Source organism: Patiria miniata, unplaced genomic scaffold (assembly GCF_015706575.1).
Source record: "Patiria miniata isolate m_02_andy unplaced genomic scaffold, ASM1570657v1 HiC_scaffold_1, whole genome shotgun sequence".
Classification (NCBI taxonomy): domain Eukaryota; kingdom Metazoa; phylum Echinodermata; class Asteroidea; order Valvatida; family Asterinidae; genus Patiria; species Patiria miniata.
In genome coordinates, this window is record NW_024037047.1 from 21895635 (window position 1) to 21913020 (window position 17386).

Below are 17386 nucleotides of genomic sequence, written 5' to 3' on the forward strand. Positions count from 1 at the left end.
CTCACTGTACGTACATGTCGTGCCGCGTCCAAGAAAAATGAGTGCGCCCTCATTGTTGGGCGATGTTTCACATTCAACTTAAAGCTAGCCTGACCATGGAGGAATAAGAATGGTTTCAGACGTGCCTCAACCTGGCAGGAGCCGTTTATAACCCTTTTAAATTAACAAATAATGGGTGACAGTAAAAGAAATCCATCCGAAAATGAAATGATCCTACGTACTGTTTCTGTTATTTGAACAACCAATCGATCAAGCCAGCTGGACTGGTTCAGCAGGTTCACTGAGGTCCCGTTGAGTAGCCCCGTGATGCAGTTCGGGAGCCATGCAGCACTAGGTTCTTCCCCCTAGCGCCCCTTACGGTTGCCAGGGTTGAATGCTATTTTGAGCCAATCGTGAACAGATGTCACTGCTCGGTATCGAGTCCGCTTATTAATAGTCGTCAAGCCCACGAGAAGCTGTTCGAATTCGCAATGCACGGACTTTACATTTTACAGCTGCAACATCGACATATCGAGCCCTCTAGCTGTTCAACCGTTCGTGCCTTTATAATGTGCAGGAATATTCTAAATACGAAATGAACTATTTAAATGTATGTTAAGACTTCTGCGAGTGAATTTCGTCTGGCCAGTTTCGCCGTCTGTGGCTTTCTCATCAGATTGTTCAATTGCCATCGGTTGATATTTTCGCCAGCATACATACACGCACTGCAAAATAATTCCCATCATCACCTTTGCACACATCTGGTTAAGCCATCATATTAATATTTCCTCGTCACTGTAGAATGATCACCAGGATTTTCGAGTGATTGTCGAGAAAGTCCGCCTGTGAAGATGTCGAGCTCGCCAGAACCGCCACCGATGACCAACCCTTTCGATGCGTCTCCAGAAAAGGTAAAAAAAAAAAATTCGGTTTCGTTTATTTTGTCCATTTTCTCACATTTTGTAGGCCGAGTTTTTGTTGTTGTTCAAGTCTCAAATCACTCTCTTTACTTTTACTCCAAAGGGTGAAACTGTATAGGGACATGACAATTTATATAAGTAAAATTCACACTAATTATAGTGAAATACGTTGGGGAAAAATAATGTTTTTCGAAAGTCGAGTATATTTTACTTGTTTTATTTATTATATTTCATTTCAACTGGGTAGCTAGCTCATTCTGTCAGTGGAATCCACTGGTCTCCTCCAGTATAAAGACTTTGTGAATAAATTACATCCTTCTGGGAGGAACGTCTCAGGAGAAAATTCGGAGGAAAACCCACGGCAATCAGGCAGAGACTGAAAACCCGATCCACATGCATATTGGCCCAGGCAGGAATCGAACCCGGGTCACAGCGGTGGAAGGCAAGGAAAATACCGCTACCGTAAACTGAGATGAATCCCGAGTGAAAAATCAATTCGATTGAATGGATTTCCGATCAAACAGGGTGAGATGTCACTCTTTTGGAAATAAGAATACCTGTCCCTTCGTAATCTTGCGTTTCACTCTTAAATTGGAGAAAATTCCCCTTAAGTTCTTGTGAACAAAAAATCCCTCTTTGACTGAAACACGTCATGTTGCTATTTCTGATGCAGCCGAAACGTACGCGTGTCGAGACAAAATAGTATCACGAAAGAATTTTGTTTTTCAAAAAGAAAAAAATTATATTTGCTCAAGCCAGCTCTGGTGATAGTAATATGCCTATTAGGGTAAACTCTAAAATGTAAAAGAGTGAACAAACACTCGAAGATGTCCCCCAAAAGGCTGAAAAAGAGTTGAAATTAATTTACTCTTTGGGAGTGGATTTTATGTGATTGCAAAAAAAAATGCAAACTTTGTTCTAAAAGTCGGAGTGAAAACCACTGGAAAAGAATTGTCCCTCATATTGTTTTGGGCTTTTTTTACATTTAGAGAGAAAGCCGTGCATGCCATGTAATCGATTAGGTAATAATCTCTGAACGGAGAAAAAAACATAGGTTATTAAAAAGGTAAAAGGGCGAGCCTGTGTTCACAGGAACGGAGTGCCCATCTCTCTTTCGAAGCGATTAGGCCAGACTCGAGTCCATGAAATGCTACCGCCACACCTCCTCCACAGCGATTCTGTTGCCTTCCCAGCATAATTAATGCCGGCACCTTAACACCTGGGTTGAGAGGAGTAATTGAGGTGAAGTACCTTACTCAAGGGCACAACACCACGCATGGCCATGGCGGGGATCGAACCCACATTCTCACGATCATGAATCCTGTGCTCTCCTGCTAGACCACACGTGCCCACATAGGTTATAGTCAATGATTTTTTCCCCATGATGTACAAATTGCCATATTGGTATGAATTATTGTAGGCCCTATCAATTTCTGGAAGCAATACCGGCTTGCCGTACGTGTACTTTATTTTCATTATTCTCCTGCTGTGTGTTACCATTACAAAATATCGTTCACTGATGAATTTCCATCTGGTCCATATACTTGTCTCAGTCGTCTGTTAATTGCAAATGTTATCTATACTAGACCTCGTGTGAATTTTGCGCACAAAGGTCTTTTCATTGTTAGTTTGTCATTGAAAACAGTATTTCCATTGAAAAGCCTATAGCGACGGTGACATGTGTTTGTAACATGACGACATCGCGTGTTATTGGTGAAGCGTGAGAATTTTTGTATGGCCTACATTATATTTCAAGGTAGCACCAGTTATGGCAAATTTTCATATAACTGATTTCGTTTTGGAGATAAATACGCCGACAGAATACTCGTATCTTCGTCACGATAACGTCATTTTGGGCTACACAATTAATAAACGAAGCGCGCGGCGAGGGTCTAGACCCAAAAATGATGTATTTACCTCAGAAATTGTTGCGAACCTGATCAAGACAGTGATACACTTCAGGGGAAAAAAACAAAAACATCTGGAACGTTTTGCGTAATTGGTTGAGTATGTGTTTTTACTTTACCTAAGTAGCCATTTCAGTGTCATTTTACCTTGACACACAAATCGGGTCCTAAATATCACAGACTTTAAAGGGAATATACAACATTTGCAAACATCGAAAAATAAAACTACAAAGTTTTTGCGAAATACCTTAATAGGATGTTGGTAAATGACAGTCTAAAGCATACTGTAAAATTATGGCACCTGGTATACTGTTATTTCAAGAAAAGTGGTATTTTTGTATCAATTTCCAACGCTGATCGGCCGATCAGCGTTGGAAATAACTGGCTTTTTTTCAAATACTGCCCCCAATTGACCATTGCGCTTGTTTGCAATCGATTACAAACCTATGAACGGGTACGAGCCAGCTAGACTGGTTCCCTGACCTTACAATTCCCCAATGTATGTAAACTGCTCTGTTTCTTCTTATATGGAGTCAGGGAACCAGACTACAGGAAAATGATCGTTTTTCTAGGTTTTTATAGCATTTTCGAACCCAAAACCTCCAAAAAGTCAGTGTAACTATATTTGCTTTATATTTCCAACCCCCCAATTCCATCCATTTCTGAAAATTACAGCAAAAGCAAATGATGTATATTCTCTTTAAAACTGGCCGGTTGGAAATAGTCTCACCTTAATTTCTAAAGCAGTCTGGATGGAACAATCTATGAGAGGCATTTTTTTCCATGTTTAGTTTTTCAAACTTATACTTAAAAGTTACCATTCTCACCTAAAAAAAACACCAGATGTTGCATTCTGCTTGTAAATAGTGACCTGGTAAGTAAACAACCGATGTTAGAAATTTGGATATTTTTTATAGCCGTTTCACAGACGTCATAGCCGTGCAAATAATGATATGCGCAGATAATATGATATCGATAGAATATTGATCATATAATGTACATAATTACTATGCAGTTCCCTTTAAAGGTATAATCATTCAGTACGTATTATTTCACCATGTGTTTCTGAATCTGCACGGGGTGGACATGATCGTGTGCAATGGATTATGTTTTTAAATCGATCACGAATATTCTTAAAGTGCATGAGATCATTTTACAATTAGTCACGAACTGAATAATAATACGTAAAGATAGGCTTGGTACAAATTACCAACTGTAATTAAGCCAATGACAATATGTGAAATATATTAATTTACTTATAAAAAAAGTGCAAAATTATACCAAAAGACAACATCTGTATTCGATTTTCATATCTTTTTGTTCCTGGAAACGGTAAAATATTCAATTGACTTGCAAGAAAAATCCTATTGGCGCTGGACGCTTCAATTGACATTTGGAATATAAAATTGTGATGTCAAATTATTTTTGTAGAATAATCTATTCAAACTTAATAGTAAAGGTGTAGTCAGCATCAGGTGATGTGCCATCTGGTCGTGCTGTCCCGTTCAACAACTGGGATTCTTTTATGTCGGCGGTCTTAATCCTTGAATAGTCGCTCCAACTGCATGACTCTGGCATTTCGCAGTCAATGTAATCTTCTCGCTAAAAAAAAAAAACCGGCACAATGCAGAAAAATTCTCGTAGTACGGCAGATAGGTGATGGGATTGTGCCTTTTATGATACAAGCATGGAATTTGGCACACAGTCAGAGTATGAGTCAATTCAATTCAATTCAATAATGGCTTATTAAAAACATGTCTCGCGGTTAAAAAACTGAATTGTACATGTGAACATACGATCTTTAAAAATATATACTACATTGTTTTGTATCTAAAACACAACATGATCAAGTATAAAAAACCTAAACATTAAAGGGAAGATACAACATTTGCAAATATCAAAAAACGAAATGATCAAATTATCATGAAATATCTTACTGGATTGCTTGGGGATGATAGTCCAAAGCAACCTGTAAAATCGTGGCTCCTGGTGTGCTGACATTTTCAAGAAAACTTGTATTTTTCCAACGCTGGTCGGCTGACCAGCGTTGGAGAAAACTGACTTTTTTTCAAAAAGGGCTGCTAATTTTTCATATTTAGTTATTCCGCATTTTCTTGCAATTGATTACACACATGTGAAGGGGTACAAGCCTGCTAGACTGATTCTCTGACCTTACAATTTCCCAAAGTCTATAAATTGCTCCGTTGCATCTTGCTTGGGGTCAGGGAACCAGAATACAAAAACATGGTTGGTTTTCTTGGATTTTCAAGCATCTCCGAGCCCAAAACGTGAAGCAACTCAGTTTAACAACATTTGCTATTACATACTAATCCTCCAAATCCATTTATTTCTGAAAAATGCAGCAAATGCAAATGTTGTACATTCCCTTTAAAATGCATGCACAAAAACAAAGATATATTTAAAGTTAAACATAAGAATATTGTGGACACTGGACAGAGTATTAAAAGTCAGTTTAAATTGGTTACAAAGAGTTTAAAATTTTACATTTTAATTAGTGTTTTGTTTTTTGTTTTTAAGAGAAAGATATTTAGCTATAGGGCTATCGCAGATTGAAGAAATATAGGTAGAAAAACAAGCAATGGCGGCCATTTTGAAAATTTTGAAAATTGCTTGTTATTCTACCTATATTTTGTCAAAGGACAAATATGCGATGGCCCCATAGCCAAATATCTTTCCCAAGACACACTCTGATTGTGTGTCAAATGCCATGCTTGTGTCATCAAAGACACAATTCCCCCAAATAGCCTATCTGCCCCACTATCGTGACAAGCTAAATCTCCGACACTTCTTTAATGATTACAAAAAATAATAGTTATTGTTTAGATCACATTATAAAACCGTACTAATTCTTACGGCCACCTATATTTTGTTAAGAAAGATTGAAGATCGTAACCCCCCCCCCAGTTTTTTTTCAGTTCCTTGAAATAAATCTAATGTACATCCGTTCTCGCAATAATCCATGGATAGTTTCTAACAGAGATGACTGAAGCTTTAATTCAGCCTAATGTTATTATAATCCACAGCGTACGTGCCCTGCAGCTGTGTGCCTTACAGAAATCTAAACCACTCATTACGCGAACATAATGTAACGATATACTGCATACAGGTAAAGCAATGAACGGTCGGGTTCCTACCGTGTCATCGTTGCGAGGCAGTGTCACGTTTTTTTGGTCTGGTATAATGAGGGGGAAGCCAATTATCTAAGAGACAGGAAAAATAACAGTTTGCAAGATGGATGTTGACACAGACTCAAACTCAAACATGGCTGGCGGGTCCATTACCCTATATCTGACACGAACTGGGACAGTCGTGGACGGTGCTATGTACGAATACGACGCGTGCGAATCGTTTGAAAGGATGTATACATAGTTGAAACAATGTTTCAAGTTTATGTGTACGTTACAAAAAATCTACCACGTAACATTTTTACCGGAACTCCCTCGTGCTGTTGTAGTGTTCAAATTAGACTATGAAATACTCAAAGGAAACGCAAGATGGCACTGTTCCGATTTGCGGCGTGAGCTACCACTTTAATGTTTTCAAAATTAGGTGGGGTCAGTTGGTGGGCTACCACCTGGCTCATCCCTCCCCCCCGCCCCCCCCCCCCCCCCCCCCCCCCCCCACACACACACACACACCCACCCATCTTTGTAACACCGGCAATCGTGGACCCCCTATTGTCCCTAATCCCCATTCCTTAGCGCTACTAACTTTTTAGCAACAGCTCACATTGGATTTGTACACGAATTTCAATCGTGGACTATCGGTCAACCGTGGACCCTTTGTTTGTGCCCTAACCCTTTTGTCTCTAGTCCACGATTGCCGGTATTTACATACTCACACACATTATGTGTGTTTTACTCATGAGGACCTGATCCTTTCCTGTGTGTATGCGCATGTTTTTATCGAGGACACAGATGTGAAGTATCATCGAGAAATTGAGGACAGGAAGAAAATCGAGGACGACCTCGATTAGAAAACGTGTACAAAACAAATGAGAGCTGTTGCAAAAAAAGTTACAGTATAAACAAAAGATCGATGATGAGGAACGATAGACAATCATCGATTTACACCATGTGTGTGGGTTGGTTATCCATTCAGACCGAGGACTAGGGACACTGGTGTGTGCGATTTCAATGGGCCCGAGGACATGGGCCCAGGTCATCGGGAGAATTTCGTGTACAAACCTTATGGGAGCTGTCGAGAAAAGTACAAACAAAAGGGAACAAAAGAAGTATTTTTTTCAGTCAGTGTGACAGCCAGCAGTGCGGCACTTATAAATAAAAGAGACCAACCAAAACAAACAATCAAACAAACAAACAAACACCCCAACACCCCAACAGACACCCCAACCCAACAAATAAACAAAAACAAAACAAAATGCCTATACAGCGCCACCATGCGTCAGAAATACCCTTTTGAAAACGTACTCTGGCATTTGTTACCGCAAACGGCAAAGGAACGGTGACATGTTTGCCTTACAAAACAAGTTGTTGCAATCCCTCACCATTTGATATAAATCAACCTTTTTACTGCCCCAGTCTGTTCTATTTTGGTGTATTATTCATCAACTGCAATCCGTGTCTGGCTTGCACAGTAATCCCGCCGATCCAATGGCAGCATTTGGGAAGAGAGGCCATTACAGTAGAGTGATTTTATCTTCTGCAATAACGCGTGTACTTTGCAGGCTTGCAGCTGCTGTGTGCATTGTTAATAACGCAGCCATGGTAAGGCCAGATGTGACTGACATGCCGTGTTTACCTTGAGGATGCTGAGCAAACCGTTCCTAAGGCAGGAAATACAAACGCCAATATTGGATTCTTCGGAGTTTAGGGTGACATTTATACAGCCTGGTAAATTAATGAAATTTAGCTGCAAGGCAATAATACTCTACCCTTACTTACTGTTCACAGTTGCTACTGAGGTGTATAATGAAGTCCACGTCGGGTGTTCGATAAAAGCGAACTTAAGCAGGGGCGGATCCAGGAATTTTCGCAAGGGGGGTGGGGGTTATCGGCAAAACAATCTGAAATGTAGACAGGTTTTTTTCTCTGGACACTTGGCCTCCGAAACTCAAGCTGGCTCTGTCCGTATTTTGTGCAAAGCCGGACTAGTTAATTTTTGTTTGGTGTCACAGCAGGGGGGGGGGGATTATTTTAACTGAATTTCTATGGGAAAAATACACATAATTTTTTGACAGAGCTGGGGTTTTGAACCCCCCATCCCCCGGATCCGCGCCTGGGAAGAACATTGTCCGTATTATTTTTTTGCAACTGTAAAAATAAATTGAAAAGCTAAAAAAAATGTCAAACGTCGCGGGCAGGGTTCGAACCTGCGCGGGGAGACCCCATTGGATTTCAAGTCCAACGCCTTAACCACTCGGCCACCACGACTTACCTGGTCTTTTCGATGAAAATGAACTTCTTGCCCGTTTCTTTTCTTGCCGTGACCATGTACCTTCCTACCACAATTCCTTGGATTTAGTTATTTTGAAACTGCCTATATACTTCCCATGTTGGTTGGGTATACCTCCTTTTATAAAACATACACATTTGCAATATAGGCCTAGGCCTATGTCGTCTTTTAAATTGTTTCTAGTAAAATTGTGGCTATTATGTATGCCAACTGAAAATGTGGTAAATGGGTGACGGCTCCCTTGGCATGCTTGGACACAAGAGTGTCGGCAAATAAATCGAGAAAATGGCAGAACCCATCCGCCATCTTGGAAAATCCGCCATCTTGGAAAATATAATTAGGGAAAAATTGGCCAGCTCCTTCCTTTTTCCTTAACAAAGCCTGGTCGAGAAACTTATTTCTTGGCTTTATATATTGATTATACCAATTTTTTTTTTTATAAAATCCTTATACATGTATTCTAGGGGTAATAGTACTTTGAGTTTGAAACCACACGTTGATAAACAATCTGAAGTGTTATAATTCCTTACTCCATTTTGTCAAGCATGTTGTTTCAAGGAACAAGATGAGTTGCCACTGAAGTATCGTATAGGCCGTAGCACGTACACGATCCTGATCGTCCGTAGAGAATCATTGGCGGAACGAAATACTCCATGTCGTATCTCACCATCGAGACACGGGCCAACCGGAGACAACAATCGTACGATCCAGGCGCGTTATGAAGCCCCTTTCACACGACACCAAACCTCACGAGGTTTGACAAAATCGTCCAATGCTTGTAAAACCTCACTAAAGGTGTCATCGTGTGAAAGGACCCCGATGCTTGAAAGTGACCGACGTCCCTGGTGAATTTAACTCAGTCCTAAGGCAACCTATCTGCAAGGAATCTTTTTTTACCGACTAATAAATTACCATTTTCCCTACGGAGTGTCGCTTTATATTGTCAGCTAAAGGCCTATAGGCAATAATTCCCTCAATTTTCCGTCAATATTCTCTCTATCGCCAGGCCAATAATGTAATATCAACTCTTCAATCAAGCCATTTTGTGATGAAAACGCCGCCTCCAGCACCCTACACCAGTCTAGCCCAAGAGAGCAAGTTGTATATGCTTCAGTGCAGTACATTCTCGTCAATACTCGCAACGCGTGAAATGTCATGTCCTGCACGCACATCATTATTAAAAATGGCACCTTTTGTGTTAAATAAAATAAGTAATTCGGTCTTTAGTACAGCAGTCACATCACAATACATTTTTTTTCCTAGATGAGTTGTATTCTTCAGTCTCTTGTCACTAAACATGGCCAGCCACATTTTTTTTTAAAGTCTAGGACGACTGTTTCTGCCTTTGATAATTGTACCAAAGGAGGGTTTTATTTTCTTGCCAATATCCCACACAACACATACAACTGGACTATCGATATCTGTGCCACTTAAAAAGGACGTTGGAAACTGTATACACGTTCATCAAGAAATGCATCGTCGCGAAGGGCCAGTTTCGTTATACTTTACAAGTGCGGCAAATCTCGCGGGATCTGCTGTCATATAAGGACGAGAATCCCAGCAATCAGCAAATAGATGCAACGCGGTATCGCTCTGTTAATGTCAGCCCAAGAGTGATTTTGTTCAAGACGGGTACGGGAGATGTCTCCAAAGCGATCGGTTTCGCCGGAACGTGACTCTACCAATATCAACGGTTGCCCCACGCCAAAAGAGCAGAGCGGTTTATGCGCTGCAAAGGAGAAGTTTGCGTATAGTAAAAGCGTGATATTTTTTTTTTTTTTTTTTACGATAGAACGTTTTTCTTTCCATTACTATTGTTTTTCCCTAAAACAATATTAACTGTTATTTGTTACAACATGACGTGAATATGTTTGCATTATGGGAAAAAATCGTCACAACAAAATAAAGGCCTAATCCAGATTATTGTTAACAATTAAACCGTTATATAAATTTGCCATATCGTGAAGGAAATTACCGATTGTCGTGATGGAAATTTGCAGTAATTAATCGTGACAGCAGACCGCGACGTCCCCTCGGGGATACCGTACTATCGCCTCGGGCTGATTCGGTCGAATCTTGCGTGCATCAGGTGCACGTTGTCACAAGGGACGACCGAGATTATTGGATTCTGAGGACTGATGGGGGTTTTCAAACCTGGGCTTCGTCTGTGAATCGGCTCGGCTTCAGAGGAGTCAGGCCCCAACTCGGGGGACTGTGGCTCAATACGAAGTGCGTGTGCTGCTTTAGGAACACCAAAGTCTATAATGTGAGGCCAAATTCAATTTCCAGGGGCAAGAGTATTTCTAGTTTGGTGTATATATTATTGGGCTTCTTAATAATGATTCTTGGGACAGCGATGAGCCGAACCCTTGACACAAAACCCCGGTTTGGGAATTGGCTTTAATTCGTACGCCGTACGAATTAAAGCCCACATCCGGCCTGGGAGCACGTACGTTGATGCTTCAGATGCGGATCGCTCTTGCTATAATCCTCCCCAAAGCGTAGAGCAGGCCCAATGGGACGGCATGCCGGTACAGTGACTTTCTCACTGACCGTAAACAAGTCTTCTACTACTCCAACTTGTGTTGTCACGGTAACATTCTCCCAATTAATAATATCGGGATTTAAAGTTGAAATCCCAGTAGCATTCGCTTTGCGAATCGCCCGCTTTTCAACCTTTGAACATTCACAACTAGCTCAAGGGAAGGGTTGAGATTATAGAAGAGATTACTCTTAATTATTGACGGTTCATGTTTCGTAGAGTTGTTACTTTCAAACCGTCGTCGCGTGCGTCGATCAACGTTACGAAGCTATTTTGGTTATTATAATCAAAGTAGAATTTTGGAAAAAGGACAATAATTTTCGCAAAGACCTCAGACAGTCCTTTTTAAATTCTTTCAGTTAGTTCCAGATGGAGGAACTGCATTAAACCAAGTAAACCTTCCCTTTAAGATAGAGAAGGAACTGTTGACATTAAGCTTGAACTTTGATCAACGGCAAGAAGGAAGAGCAGAATTCTAGTAAGGAGCTTCCACAAGTAACTGGTTATGGCAGCATGCACTGAGTCGGATAGAGCTTGAAATTAACATTTTAATTTAACCCAAGCATCTGAAACCATGATGCCTAAACCATAATGCTTCTCTACGAAGCAGGTCTGCATGGCACTTTAATGGTTTTAACCTAAGCAGTTCAAGGTTTCAGGATTGTTGTCAGACCCAGGTCGACCCAAACAGATTTCAGAGGCGGATCCAGGAATGTTCGCAGGGGGGGGGGGGGTTCATCAGCAAAAAAATCTGAAAATGTACACAGGTTTTTTTCTCCGGACACTTGGCCTCCATAAAATAAAAAAAAACAGGGGGGGGGGGGGGGTTGGGGGTTGGGCGCTGTTCAAATTCGACGATTATTACCACTAGATTACAGAATGGTGTACCGTATTTTGAACAGGAGGACATTATACCACGGGGGGTTTCGACTTATTTTCTTTGGAATTTGTATGATATTTTTTATTTTTTTGGACAGAGCTGGGGACCCCCCCCCCCCCCCCCCCCCCTCTGGATCCGCGCCTGGATATATATCAGACAGGTGAACTAATTTTCTGTTGACCACACTCTAAAAAGTCATTGACCCGGAAAAGGGTCATGTGGGGCCTGACCCTTTTCAGGGTCAACTCACTACCTTTCCGGGTCGAAAATGCTACGTGCGCATTACTCCCGGTGCATGAGTATCCGGTTCGTTAGTATGACGTCACCTCCAGCTCTTTTTGCACTGATAGAAGCTGAAGTTAGCGCAGCTCGAGCGTTTGTAGCCAATGGGCGCTAGTAATCAGTGGTACGCGCGCGTGTATGACGTTTATATAACGAACCGGATACTCCCAGTATGACGGGGAGTACTAGTAATATGTCTTGCCCAAGGACATCGTCACCATGTTCTCCGTCAGGGTTCGAACACACGTTTTGTCGAACATCGATTGGACCCCGGAATGTATGCTAGGTGGGGCGGGCTGACGTCATCCGATGAAACATCTATTCATTTGCACACCAGTTTTCATCGTTTGCTATGTGTAATACCATTCAGAATTCCAGACTCAAGAATCATCGAGTTTCAAGAACATACGTCTGGCCTGGGAGCTAAATAAGCCAATGTAAAAAAAAAAAACACCGGATATCCGCGGCAACCCACTGGTTCAGCGTAACTCTGGAATGCCAGTGTAAAACGAGTATCATACATTTCCCGTCTCTGCATCTTGTCTCCTTTCTTATTATTTGTACCTGACAGAGATATTGTCCCTCATTTATAAGACGTTTTAATATCTTTACTCAGGATCACGAGCCGAGAGACAACAGCAATGGCACGGTGCGGGGAGACTCGCAAGAGGACGTTGACGTCACAAAGGCCGGTGACGTCAAGCAAAGCGATCTTCACGAAGACGAAGGTAAAAATACAACCACTTCATCAATCACAAATGCACTTATCCCCCTCATGGCTCACCAAGGAGAAAAACAATCATACCTCTTGAATCAAACTTGCGCCGAAAAGCCCGGGTATCTATGAATCACTTCGTTGCTTCGCATCTACAGTGTTTATCTAATTATGCAGTGTTTATCTAATTAATCAGAAGGGGTTTGAAAGTAATCGCGTTGTCAGTTGTTAAATGCTAAATTAACCGGCAAACATTGCATGGCGTGCAGTACCGGTAGTTAATTTGTGACCGGCTCCACCAAAAGGGTATTATGTCGCAAAAAAGTGAAATCAAGTTATATTCATGGTTGGAAAGCCCATAATGTAAGTTTTCATTTGGTGTATGATAGAGCTCCATAGCCCCTCCCGTTCTGGAGATATGAAGCGTTTACATTTTTTTAAATTCTTCCTTGGAGTGCACACAAAATCGTTGTTTTTCCCACTTTGTTCATCAAAATCACCATTTCTGTGAATGAAACCTGAAACTGTAGGTATTAAAGATGTTATTAATGAAAAACAATATGAAAATCACATTTTGACAAAATTTTCACCTTCTCAATGTTGAGCGGGCCATCACACAACAATGCTCAGCGTGAAATAATACCCTTTTTTGTGGAGCAATCTTAAAAGCAATCAAATTTGATACACCAATGCTGTATGTCTTGAAAGAGCATGTTCTTCCACTCTTCTGAAAAAAAAAAGACTTAAATTTAGCTATGCTATCAGAGGTTATACGTGTTTTACTAAAAGAACCTATTTTTGTAGCTGTCCATGGAATACCATTTGAAGTTATTGAGCTGAGTGAGAATTACACACGGACATTCAAATACAAGACTGCAACATTTTTATTGTCAGATTTTGTGTTTTGAATATCAGGAACAAGTCAACTCGATTTTGTGTCTGTCTTCCTTTGCAAGTTTTCATTCATTCACGGAGGTGGGAAAACATCCATGTTTCATTGTATTTCATGGATGTTAATCAGTTCGTGTAGGACGGTAAATGATCAGTAGTCGATAGCTGTGTGATCTTTTCATTAACATACAAGTATACATAACTTGGGAATAGAATATGCACATTACGTGGAATTTTCACAGTTACTAGTCAATAACATGTAAATACACCCTATGTTATTTTTATAACTCACCCATGATCAGAACAACAATTTGGTAAGAACAATAACGGTACCTTAGCAAAACATAGGTTACCACTCTAGCCAAAATATCATATTAATGACCGGTTCGCAGCGTGAAGCTCATGATGATAGCTCCGTGATATATCAAATAGGTTTTGCTTAGCAACATTTTTTGCCTACCTGCTTTATATTTTTGGGCCCTTGTCTCCTGAGCTGTTTTTGCACATGCACAATTTTGGTAAGCCTTGCTATCGACCAGTGTGAGGGACGACATGTCACAATCTGCCCGAGGGCAAGTAGCAGGACATCCACGCTCGGTCATAGAAATCACTGCTCATCAGAGAACGTGTCCGCCCCGGTTCAAGTGCCACTAATGGCGGTTTCTCACTCGCGTGTGCATGATGGATGATCGGGACGGATAAGGACGGGTTCAGATTGTGGACCGGATCCACTCGTGAGAGGATGGAAGCAAGAGAATGATGATGGGGTAGATACAAAGAAGAGAAGTGGGAATAGGCAGAAGTTGAAAGAGCTAACTAAGTAGTCCGGGATTTCAAAGTGCAGTTACACGTGCAACATAACGCCGTAGGCCTAACTTCCATCTGCAGACAACAGAATTCTCTGAAAATATCCAGAAGGCTAAATACATTTCGGTTTTTTTTCCTTCAGACATCTTGCAGCAAAGAATAAGTACATTTTGAACACTTAAGATGTGATTAGTACATGTCAAATATTTTGAAAAGATGGAATTTTCGGAAGTTGATGGCATGACTCAAGAGAGAGGTAGAGACTTGTTACTGGTGTTTCGTTTGAAACTTTTAAGGTTATTTTGGTTTGCATTGCATGCCTTTCACCAACTTTAGGTGATGTGATGGCGGTGTCATATGAAAATCGGACTCGTATAAAAATTGGACTCTTTTTCCCTTTTATTGGTTAAGCCCTCTCACGTGACCATAGTCTGGTTCCCAGACCAAAAGATTCTGACTATTCCTGATGAATCTTAGGTCAGGCAGCCTCCCTGGCTAAAAATAAGCATGACGACATTGATGGCCCTTTTTCAAAGCTCGGCTTCGTTTCCGATTTCGCTTTATCACTTTTAGCTTTTAATGTTCGATCTGATCATTTTTTTAAAGTAAATCACTTGCTTCGTAATATCATACAGTTATGATAATACAGTTTGATGTTTCTGTAAGATAACATTGACAAATGTTGATCTGGAATCTTCAAAATTAGGCACCCAAATAGCACTGTTAGCAGGCGGAGCCGAATGAAGACCGAGTTTTGGAAAATATCAGTAACAGTCGTCAAATTCAAAATTGTACATGACGCAGCAAAAAGTTCGCCAATACGATCCGAGTATATTTGATGCACAAAATCGTCGTTGAATTTCAAGTTATCCAAATGAAAGCAATGAATATTAATTATCAACTCATTTTTAAAAAAATTAATAAGCAATTAGCAGTTAATTAAACCTATATTATATTCGGAAATACTCGGGCGCTATCCGATTGTCGACGAAACGAATTCGGCAAACTTCGGAAATTTTCAGAAAAAGGAGGAATTCCTCCCGTTTTAGTCACGTGACGTAAATTGTAATACAATGTATTACCGGAGGCTACCGGACCTAAGATTCATCGGGAATAGTCAGAAACTTTTGGTCTGGGAACCAGACTAACGTGAACAGTCCCTCTCCTAATTATCTATGCATGAGCATGCGCAATACCTGCAATGAGTCCGTATTTCATAAAACCTTAATTCATGCTACAGCGGTCCTGTCTTCACCGCTCTGTCTTAGCTTTTTGGAATTTGGACTCTCATGTTTTAGCATTGTGGATCCAAATAGTTCGAAAGGTAAGTACAGGAGCAGGTAAAAGGCTCAAAGATAAAGCATGTTACAATTTAGGTTTTGTTTTTCTTGGTCTAGGTCTGGTTTCGGCCTCCCTGAGGTCACCCATGCAGACCCGCGTACGTCGCATCTCGGCCGAGCTCAGGCTGTCGGCCAGCTCCAATCTGGACAACCTGAAGAAGGCGGGCAAGGGCCTGTCCACCGGCCTGCACACCATGGCCAACAAGTTACCCCTGCCAGGCATGCCCAAGTCGCTCCGGAGGCGGAGCTGGCACTATGAGGAGGTGGAACAGAACAGCCTCCTAGAACCGGACTCGCTGACAGCAGAGGATGCGGAGGGAGGCAGTAAGCTAGGCAAGCCCAAGAGCAAGTCCTCCGAGAATCTCACTAAGAAGGCCAACAAGGAAGACAACGATGAGGAGACGACTCGTGGAGTCAGCGAGAAGTCCTTCTTGCTGAGAAAGTGGGAGGCCAGAAAGAACAAAGACCAGGAGAGCAAACCTGACGAAAAGAAAGACAGTCCTCTCGGAGATGAGAAAGAGAGCAGTAACCAAGGCAATGAGGCGCTGTCTGTGGAATCTATTCCGATCGTCTTTGAACCGTTGATGCTTGGACAGCGCCCTCAGACGCCAGTAGTCACCATATGCTTCGATGAGGACCCCCCAAAACAGAACCCAAACAACCCCTTTTTGGACTGAGGGATGGTGTTCCAGTAGGAGAGACTGCATGAATTTGCCTTATACGAGAAGGTCTTGTTGTTGTCCATAGCCGATCAATGGGGACAGATAGGTCATGCCTGATCTTATTGAACCATGGACAAGCCAGTTTGGACTAGCCCCTTGTATAATTTCCAGGACAGGTGCACCACTGCCAAGTTAGTTGGACCATGGCCAAGCCAGTTGGACCATGGTCAAGCCAGTCGAACCAGGTTTAAGCCAGTTGGACCATGACCAAGCAAGTTGGACTATGTACCAGGGCTAAGCCGGAGGATCATGGCAAAGCCAAGTGAGCCATGGCAAATTCATTTGGACCATGGCCAAAACAACTGTACAAGTGCCAGTGTAGTTGGATCACGGCCAAGCCAGTACAACCACTGTCAAACCAATCTAACCATGGTTGAGCTGGTTGGGCCATACATGACAATGTCATTTCTCAGTTCGTCAAGCTGGTCATGTTGTGGTTAATCGGCCTTACCACTTGGACAATATTATGACCAGGCCAGTTGGGATGACCAAGCCAGTTGGGCCCAGTATAAATACGCCACTGTAGCTATTTTAGCCATTAATGCACAAGCTAGTTTGGCCACATGTTTATCCAAGCCATTGGGGTCATTGCGATATGGCTTACCTAGTTGTTCACGGGCAATACTGGTCCAACATCAAGCCAATTGGACCATGGCCAAGCTTGAGCCAGTTGGACCATGACCAAGTCAGTAGGACCATGGCCAGGCCGGTTGGACAATGACCAAGCCAGTTGGACCATGGCTGGCTATTAAGCAAACTAAGCTGTATTTAACCAAGCCAGTTGGACCACAACTGAGCCAGTTTTGCCATATCTGGTCAAACCGTTTGGACCATGGGCAAGCTAAATTGCGCCACGTACTATTCAGCTGAGCAGTTGCCAAGCGATTTGGACAACTGCCATCTTGTTTTCTAATCATGGTTAGGCTGAAAACTGGCAGTTGGTTGTCTCAGCTGGATTCTGCCTG

General features: G+C 41.7%; 1 protein-coding gene and 1 non-coding gene across 2 annotated transcripts; one reads left to right on the forward strand and one right to left on the reverse strand.

Moving 5' to 3' along the window:
• Positions 1-446: 446 nt before the first annotated feature.
• LOC119725550 lies at positions 447-16946 on the forward strand. The gene is made up of 3 exons (XM_038196987.1): positions 447-890; positions 12563-12674; positions 15757-16946. Exons 1-3 carry the CDS (start codon positions 831-833, stop codon positions 16374-16376), a joined length of 792 nt encoding a protein of 263 aa, XP_038052915.1. The 5' UTR covers positions 447-830; the 3' UTR covers positions 16377-16946.
• On the reverse strand, positions 8139-8220 carry Trnas-uga. Its single transcript has one exon. It is a non-coding gene; the product is annotated as a tRNA-Ser (tRNA).
• Positions 16947-17386: the final 440 nt, after the last annotated feature.

Coding starts and splice junctions, on each gene's coding strand:
- LOC119725550 (XM_038196987.1), top strand. CDS start 831: ATGTCGAGCTCGCCAGAACCGCCACCGATGACCAACCCTTTCGATGCG. Junction 891..12,562: donor TCGATGCGTCTCCAGAAAAG/GTAAAAAAAAAA, acceptor ATCTTTACTCAG/GATCACGAGCCGAGAGACAA. Junction 12,675..15,756: donor CGATCTTCACGAAGACGAAG/GTAAAAATACAA, acceptor TTCTTGGTCTAG/GTCTGGTTTCGGCCTCCCTG.